The sequence below is a fragment of the Bidens hawaiensis genome, unplaced genomic scaffold, assembly GCF_021521415.1.
Source record: "Bidens hawaiensis isolate Kalapana, Puna unplaced genomic scaffold, B.hawaiensis_p1.1 tig00030817_1, whole genome shotgun sequence".
Taxonomy (NCBI): domain Eukaryota; kingdom Viridiplantae; phylum Streptophyta; class Magnoliopsida; order Asterales; family Asteraceae; genus Bidens; species Bidens hawaiensis.
The window spans coordinates 91,084-100,774 of NW_027495160.1; the positions used below are offsets into that span (position 1 = coordinate 91,084).

Here is a 9,691-nt window from a genome sequence, read left to right on the forward strand (position 1 = left end):
TCATGTCCCATCTTATGAATAGTGCTATCATTTTCATCTCATTAATTCCACACCTAATTAATTTTTTTAAATATATATATGCTCAATATTATTAAATTCTAGTTGACCCAATTAAGTCAAAAAGTCAAATATAAAAAGTCGTAGGTCACCTCAACCTATTAACTATAATATATGTAACTTTAGTTTATGTTTTATGGAGTCCAACTCTAACTTAAAAACATATAATAGAACGAGTTAAGCGGCCAAAGAGTGGTTCCAAGTAAAATCTACCAAGAGTTATTGGTCGACAAAAGGATACTAACGAGCTAACAATGTTTATAACGATGAGCAGAAGTTTCTTAACTGTTCAAAGTCTTAAACTGACGTATAACATAGTACTTAACTCTACCTTGGTTTCTTCTGTTGATTTTTAATTTAGCTAAATGTGGTTAAGATCAAAGAGAAATAAGTAAAAACATTCTTACAACTTAGGAGCTATGGAATACGCATTTGAGCCTGAATATGTGCATTTCTTGCACTTTGAACCCCGTGATTTAAGGGATTGAAGCTCCTTATTAACCGAGGAGCTCCAAGGGGACATTGCCCTAGCGGAGATCGAGCTAAATAGTTTTATCCATTCTAATATTCCTTGTTAATTGTATGCTGGAAATTGCTTTCTATTTGCATGATTGATGAAAAGTTGCATAGAAAATTGTGATAAGTGAAAACTAATAGTCAATAGAGACGGGTAAATAGAGACGGATGGTATGTTGGTCATATGAATTATATTGAGTGCCTAAATATTAACGCTTATAACCTCTGATTGTTATAATCTATCACGAAGCTTTATAACGTTTCATCCTGTTGGTTCCCCACCTAAATAAGGATGATATTGGTCTAATGGTCCAATATGTTTTTAGAACATAATTACTTGTATACTCGTTCTTGGCTTCTTTTGGATTAGGGGTGTTCTTCGGGTTAGTTTATCGGGTTTCGGGTTTTTCAGGTCGGGTTCTACTGGTTTCAAAGTTCTGAATCCAAACTAAATTCCGATAACGTCATCGGCTAAGGTTTAGTCTATAATACATACAAATATATATGGTTTTAATAAAATTAAAAGTTTATTCGGGTTTTTTGGGCTAACCCATAACCTAGAATTTGGACCCAAGAACCCACCCGAAGTACTTTAGTTCAGGTTCAGGTTAGTCTTTTCTCGGGTTCGGGTTCAGGTACGAGTTTTCTCGGGTCAGGTTTCGGGTAAAACTAACTGTCCTATTTTGGTAAAACTAGCAGTCTTTTTTTGGAGTACCACCAAAATTACTTTAATCTGAAAGCGATTGAAACATGATTAAAGAAAACTTATCTATGGAATTCAATTCTACACTTCTAAGTTTTAACTTGTAAATTTAACCTAAAAACACAACTAAAAAAAATTCAAAAATACAAAATTTAATATATTTATCATAAAATAAAAAATCACTATGTCACTTACAACTTGAACCCATATAGCCTTAAAACTGCTCAAGTGTTTTTATAATTACCAAAAATAGAAAGTAACAAATGTGCAAAGAGCAAGAGCCTCTTGCTTTGCTTGCATTCCTCTAGTTATATATTTATGAAGAAATCTTGCATAGCAGGGCATCTCTTCAACTGGCCTCTTCACTTCAATGGTGTCAAATATACATTTTTTTAGATCGTTACAAGCGTTGTCTTTGGTTTCTTGATGTTCAAGTCTTTCCATATTTAGAAAGAAAATGCATCAAGTTACTTGACTCAAAATGTGGCTGACCAAACAGCGTTTTCACCTTCACCACATCGTTTATGGACTTCCTTAATCCGGTCAACTGACCGACATATGCCACTGCAAGTCCAGTCAAATGATGCTACACATATGTTCCCCGCTTGAGCTTTCCATTCACAATCTACAATTTGAAGTTGTTTATATCAAAAAATAAGCACTTTAATTAATAACACCTAAACAATAATTTAAACGTGACAATTTCGACCCGTTTATGAATGCGATGGTTTGGTTCATGTTTTAACCCGACCCATTTTGACCCGTTAATCAAAAAACTTGAAACTAGAAAAAAGGGGGGGGGGGTGATTTATGACCTGTGACAATTTTGACCCACTTTTGAATGGGTCGGTTTGGCTTATGTTTTAACCCGACCCATTTTGACATGTTACCAAACCCACCTGATTTGCCACCTACATTTGAATTATTTACTAGATCAAAAAGTTTAAAACTTTAACGGGGTCCCACTTTTGAATGGGTCGGTTTGGGTTATAATTTAACCCGGCCCATTACTAAACTGATCCGTTACCAATATTTATGTTATTTACTATATCACAAAGTTTGAAACTTTACCAGGTGGGGTCCCACAGCATAATCTTCGATCGTCAATATGCTCAACATCGAGCCCGATAAACCAAGATCCTAAAGAAACATCCTCATTCGCGTATTTATGTAATACATGTCTGAAATTATTATTCGACACGATATTATTAAACCAACTTATAATGGATGAATTAACAAATAAAAATAAATAAATAAATGAAACTTAACTGGTTTAAAGAGATATAAGTAGCTAAATCTTTTGAAATGGCGTATAATTGTCCGGTTGCGTGACGAAAATATTTGTTTCCTGACTCACCAAATTTCCAATGTTCCGGCTCATGGTACCTTACTCCTCTATTTCATCAAATATTATTAAAAATGCGATGAATAATGTTTCTTTCGATGTTTAAAATTCAAGATTAATATTAAGGCTTACTTTTGAGCGAGAACCGGACCGGATTTCATGCATCCGATGTATACCCTTTTCTTCCTCCTATGTCTAACTAATGTGTGACCTAATGTGGCTGCATATAATCAAGATTCACATATGAGTTAGGTTGTTATGTTTAATACAAACAAAAGTCAACACAAAAAGTCAAACTAAGATTATTGTCATTTGGGAAAATCACGAAAATATTCATTTTGACTGACGTATTAACAAAATATACTTGACGTTTGAAATTACGAAAATAGCTGTTTAACTTTTCTTATTTATTTTTATTTCCAATAATTTACACCAATCAAAGGAGGACACATGTCAGTGTCACCAATCACTGACAGATTAGACCCACAAATAAAGTCTCCCGCGCCACGATTTAATTTTAAAGAAAAAATCAATTTTTTTAGTTCGTGGGGCCTTTGATGCAGCAGATCCAATATTTTGACCAAAATGATGGGATCTGCTGCGCAAAAAGACACTTGTCACGCTCTAATCAGTTGGTAGTTTTAAAAAGTCAAATCCATTTTTTTTTATTTTCTCGGTCAAAACAAATAATTTCGTGATTTTCCCTTAAATATAATTTAGGTCTTTAAAATATAATTTTCCACAACAAAAACAAATATCTACTATGATTCTAAGTCTAAATTTAGTTGTTTGACCTTTTAAAGTCAAAGGTGTGAACTTTAACTAAATGGAGGCCAAAGTTACCTATGTTAACATGGACATCATCGTCAACCTTGATGTAAAATTCGGCATCCCACATATTTACAGCGGTTGCAAAATATGTTTTCGTCTTTGCAGATAATTGTAAATATCCCTCTACATGGTCCTGCTCATATTCATGTCGGTAACGGTTAATTATTAAAAGTCTCAAGTAAATAAAGTACATTATCAAAAATCATTAAAAAAAATTATAAATATCTATACCAGTCTCAAGAAATCACCATGCTTTTTGTCTTCGGCTTCAATAGCTCGGTCCAGTATACCCCCTACCGTGGCACTGCGAAATTTTAGAAATATATAAATATATAATTAAATAAATAAAAGTATATACACACACATTAAAGGTGGAAGTTCAAATGATTAAAAACATCAAAAAATCTAGGCACATGAAATTCTGAAAAGTTTATGTTATCATAAGCTTTATTGATATTAAAAAGTTTCATGGTTTATATATTTGGAGTGACTATAGCTTTTTCATTATTGTTACATACTATCATTATTTTTAAAATTCTAAAAAAAACATAATAGTTCGTTAAAAATAAATGATTTGGTACGAGTTATGAAAATATAAAATGTTACAAACATTGTTAAAAAAGTGTTGTTTATGCAATTTTGTAGGAATAATGGTCTTGTTCGTGTTGAAAGTTAATACAACGGGTCAAAATCAACCACTCGTTACGAAAGTGAAAGAAAAAAAAACCTGTGTCCGATAACAAAACGCATTATAATTCCCTTCTCGTCCTCTAATTTTCTTCTTTTTTCACCTATACATTTCACAGTTAAAGATACCAAAGTTAGTGCAATAGATGTGCGAAAAATCTTAATTTATTTTAAAATTAATTACATGGCTGGTCCGTGTGGTTTACCCATATTACGGATTTTATATTGTTTTCGGAAAGTACATGTTTAACTTTTTAAGGTTATTTTAGTTATTTTTAAAAATTTAACAAAGAAAAAATAACAATCATTATTTAGAAAGTTTTTAATTTTATATGCATTTAAGTTCACTTTAAGCGACTTTGACGAGTTTAACCTATTTTTAACCCTTTTTATCTTTATATCAGTTTTTTTATTTGACCCGTTAGAGATAAAACAAAACCTTAACTATTTAGATTTTCACAAACCTTGAAGCATCCAAGTGGCCCGTACCGAATCCCTTCTTTTACGACTACTAAACGCAGTATTAACACCAACAACCATTAAATACTTTCTCTTTTCAGACGAACTCGTTGCGTCTTCTTGTGATATCGGAGATCCATTCACTATAGACTCTTGGGTAGACCTTGCTGCAGCTAACTCCATCTCTAAGCTCGATATCGTTTTATCTAATGTCCTTAAAAAATAAAAACAAAAAAACCATAAATTTCACATACAAACTGCTTAAAGATTATAGAAGCAAGTAAAACTTACTGTATAGCCAGATGAGTCTTGGATACCTCCCCGAATATTTGTTTCGGGTCACGTTTGACATTCTTTATCTGTAACTAAACAACCCGAACACGATCAATATTATTAAAATATACAAAAAAATAATTTCAAGATTTTCTTGAAAATAAAAAACATATCCCCAAATATTTGTTTCGGGTCGCGGTTGACATTTTTTTATCTGTAACTAAACAACCCGAACGCGATCAATATTATTAAAATTTACAAAAGTTAATTTCAAGATTTTCTTGAAAATAAAAACATACCTTTGTTAAATCACAACCTTCTGATATTAACTTTAGGCCTTCAGATTCTACAGCTGTTGGTCTTGTAATAAGTTTAGAGTTAGACACTGCCCACATTCTGTAATAAATATTTTTATAAAATATGTATGAATAATTTTGACTTTCATGACACCAAACTACAAACAACTTATTTATTTATAAACTAGGTTTTATAACCCGCGCGTTGCGCGGGTTTGTGTTTAGTAAACCATCCCGGGCATTGCAGCAGTTTTATTTTAACAACCGTACATTTGACCCATTTGACCCATAATCTCATTTAAATTACACAATTTTGACCTAAAATTATGTGTTGTTTTGTTCAATAACTATAACCATCCAAGGAGTGCCTTGAATTCCATGTAGTTTCTTTAAAACTTGGTATTTCATAGGATTTGTTACGGATACACAAAAGTTGCAATTTAGCCAATGTTTAGCTTAGTCTAACAACCTCATTATCATATTAGTAGCAACTTGATGCCGTAGCTTCTTGTTGGAAGTCCGAACAACCCTCTTTTACTTTTTTCTAAATACGTAGCTCTTTCTTGTGTTTCGCCCCAACACGGTGAAAACAATGGTGTCGCTTCCATTCATTGTGTCGGCTTCGAGCAGCAACAACGTCGCAACAGTTATTTCGATATAATTTTGACTGGGCTTGGTTTTGAACATAATTTATGTCGGAACGTAGATAAAAAGAAGCAAGTCTCAACGGTATATTTAAAATTTCGTAGAACCTTGTACATTAAAAGTTATTAAAAAACTAAATAACATTTAAAGTTATTAAAAAAACTAAATACAAGCAAAATTAATTAGAACAATTAAATATTAAAATAAGCAAATTATTTAGCTAGAAATTGTGAGTCAATGAGTATTGACAAAGCATAAAGTACAACTTGTTAAGCATGAAAAAGTTGTAATTTAATATATAGATATAATTTCCAAAAAGTAGTTATTATTCATTTTGTTTTTAGAGTAAAGTACATATGATGATTATATTCTGAAAACTAATGATGGATATATATCTTTTCTTTACCAACAAATTACAGTACCAGACATCATAAATTAGATCTTCAATATGTTACAAAGAAATAAATAAGGAAATCCAATGAATCACACAACACATATCTAAGTAGGGGTGTGGCGGTGTGCATTAAACCGGAAAAATCAATTTGACACTGAAAAAGGCACAACAAAAAAAAAAAAAAAAAAAAAAAACCTGAAAAACCAAAATGGCTGTTTGGTTTTATGTTCATGAAAAACCGAATTTACAGTTCAGTTCGGTTTTGGTCTTGCATGCAACAAAATTGAAAACTCAAACTGAATCCAAATGTTCAATTTTCAAATTTTATTTTTAAGTATATTATAAGAGTTTTATAAATATGTTACTTAAAAACTTTAGCTCAAATGTATAATAATCAGTTAGTTATTAATTAACAAAATTATTTAGATTCCAATTCATTATTTTGGTAAAAAAAAAAAATTCAGCCCAAAATTTTCAAGCTCAACTAGGAAAACCAAAAATACCAAAACCAAACTGCAAAACCAAAACCAAGAAAACTAAAACGGAACGGTAATTCAAAAACCAAAGTTTCGGTTTCTGGTTCAGTTTTAACCCAAAACCGACCCAAACCAGACCAAAACAGAAAAAACCAAAACTGAACGGTTTTCAATGATTCAAAAACCAAAGTTGGTTCGATTTTAGCCCAAAACCGAAACAAACCATCCACACCCTAGTTCCAACACCAGTAACTCCAAAATCTTCAAACTTATTCTCATATGAATAACATCAACACTTGGTGTACATCTTTCAACACAAACAATATTCAAAAACAAAAGAATCAAACTTATAATACAAGTATACAAACTATAAAGATCATGTATGTACCTATTAGTGAAGACCAATCCACCACAAAAGCTGCATATACATAACAAAATAGTCCAACTTTGTGACATAACATGCTGCTCTCCTCTGTTCTTCATAACTTAATAATAATAGTTTAGTTTGAATAAGAACAGAGGCAAAAGATATATATAATATATATACAATAAATAAAGAGGTTCTCTGTACTATTATAAGTTGCACCTTTATTTATCCCTTTGGTTTTGTTTTCTCTCTATATAAAAATATAAATATGTGTGTGTATATGTATATATATATGTGTGTGTGTATAATATTATTAATATACAACCAAACCATGTATAGTTCTGCATCTCTTTGCAGGGAAGGGACTTTGAAGACAAGTGAGGGAAGACCCACTAACTAACTAACTATTGACCCTTAAACAATACACTAATTACTAAATGGTACCTCATTTCTGGAAGTATCCATTTCAAATTATCTGTAAAAGAAGTAGGGCTGCCATAACATATCAGACACGGCATGATAAGACACGATGATTTGTGGTACTAAACACAAACACGATACGATAACTAATTGTGTTATTTTTTCCAAACACGAACACGAACCTGTTTAATAACAGGTTGACATGTTATGGCCTCCTAAGGGACCTGTTTAGGAAACAAATTTAAAGATGTCTTAAACAAGTCAACATGTTTAAGACGCAGAACCTATTAAGCTCAAACTCAAACATGTTAAAAACTCGTGTCGTGTTATGCCATGTTAACAATCTGTGTCATAGATTGACAACCGTAAAAAAAGTTTGAGTTAAGTACGGTTTTAGTTCTTATGGTTTACGTGGATTTTTGCTTTTATTCCAAACGATTTTCTTATTACTTAGTCAATTGGTTTTGTTTTAGTCCTATTTACATCGTTTAAGGGCATGTTTGGGATTGAATTTGAAAAATGCTTATTGGCTTATTGATGTTTTCAAAAAGCCAAAAAGTTTAAATGTGTTTGACAATCATAAAAAACTTTCTTATTTTAGCCTTTTGAAATGTTTAAAAAACAGTTTTCCAAAAGCCTCAAATCCTGGCTTTTCAAAATGACTTTTTGAAAAAGCCAATAAGTATTTTTTAAACCCAATCCCAAACATGCTCTAAATGTTGTTAACTTTTACTTATGCGGTAGTCACACGATGGGTATTTTGGTAAATTTTCCCCTCTGATAGTCTATAATATATCTTATAAAATCTCATATCGGTTGGAGGAAAACCACAAAACTTTTATAAGGATGTGGATAACTTCCTCATAATAACGCGTTTTGGGCGTTTAATGGCAGTGAACGAAACAGGAACTCCACAATTACCATGTTCGGATGGGAGTGGTATCAGGATGGGTGACCTCTTGAAAGTCTCCACATGTGCAAACAAAAGCAAATCCGTGAGGCGATACTGGTACTTCCCGAGCAAAGTGGGCAATATTATGGTGCGGCGGTAGTTGAATTGTTACGTATCTAATGTACATAGTATGTTTGATTTAGTGAGATACTATCTTGTAGTTATTGTAAACGATATTATCCCTAAAGATAGGCAAATATTGTAATGATATGGCGTAACTAGAAATTTTTTCCAACGGGCTTAGAAAATTTCGAGGGACGGACGACCAATTGTTTATCACTTAGATTTGGGTTTTCTACGTGTTCGATGTTGAAATTTCTACGGATGCGATGTCAAAATACACTAATATATAACACTAAAACAAAAATTTGTATGGGTTTGATCGAACCCGCTCCCTTAGAGCTGCCTACACCCCTGAATGATATAATGAATGATTAATGAGAATGGGAGTTTTGTTGTTTATCAATTCCTTTAGCTTAAGTTAGGTTTTGATTATTAATCAAAATTAACCAAACAAAATCGAAAATCACCAAACTAACTGAATAAACTAAACCAATTAATCAAACATGATTGATTGATAAAACAAATTAACCGATGACTTTTGGTCAATTCCGGGTTCTTTTAAATATAGGTGTGGTGTAACTCTCTTTAGGTCCAAAGGGTACGTTTACGGTGACAAAAGAATGCTATTTTGACAAGTGAGTAAATAAACTGCTTATTGGCACATGGGTTCAGATGATGACACAAGTCATACTGTCTTAAAAAACTTATTCTAGAACGTGACTGAATGCTTAAACAGGTCGACACGTGTCATGCTATCTTGAACTTTTTGTTTTTCAAACCATGACACTTTTAATGGGACCTGCTAAGGGACCTGTTTAGGACACGAATTTAAAGATGCCTTAAACAGGTCAACATGTTTAAGACACAGAACCTATTAAGCTCAAACCCAAACATGTTAAAACTCGTGTCGTGTTATGCCGTGTTAACAATTTTTGTTGTAGATTGACAACCCTGGAAAAAGTTTGAGTTAAGTATGTTTTTAGTTCTTATGGTTTATGCAGATTCTCGCTTTTAGTACAAACGATTTTTTTATTACTTTTTTAGTCATTTGTTTTTTTTAGTCCAATTTACATCCTTTAAATGTTGTTAACTTTTACTTATGTGGTAGTCACCCGATGGGTATTTTGGAAAATTTCCCCCTCTAATGGTCTATAATATATCTTATGAAATCTCACATCGGTTAGAGAGGAAAACCAAAACTTTTTTT

At 32.1% G+C, this 9,691-nt stretch overlaps 1 protein-coding gene across 3 annotated transcripts; it reads right to left on the minus strand.

The window, feature by feature from the left end:
• Positions 1-1,473: 1,473 nt before the first annotated feature.
• Positions 1,474-7,292, minus strand: LOC143581168 (putative beta-1,3-galactosyltransferase 3). 3 transcript variants are annotated; one of them, XM_077064004.1, is made up of 11 exons: positions 7,071-7,292; positions 5,171-5,267; positions 4,890-4,963; positions 4,604-4,812; positions 4,180-4,243; positions 3,684-3,756; positions 3,465-3,585; positions 2,754-2,841; positions 2,546-2,671; positions 2,348-2,457; positions 1,474-1,901 (listed from the first exon to the last, which is right to left on the minus strand). In XM_077064004.1, exons 1-11 carry the CDS (start codon positions 7,163-7,165, stop codon positions 1,753-1,755), a joined length of 1,206 nt encoding a protein of 401 aa, XP_076920119.1. In that variant the 5' UTR covers positions 7,166-7,292; the 3' UTR covers positions 1,474-1,752. The 3 variants fall into 3 exon arrangements, with proteins under 3 accessions (XP_076920119.1, XP_076920121.1, XP_076920120.1); XM_077064006.1 differs by lacking the exon at positions 7,071-7,292 and having other exon boundaries at positions 4,604-4,804; positions 5,171-5,268; XM_077064005.1 differs by lacking the exons at positions 5,171-5,267; positions 7,071-7,292 and having other exon boundaries at positions 4,604-4,804; positions 4,890-5,007.
• Between the last annotated feature and the right edge of the window lie 2,399 nt (positions 7,293-9,691).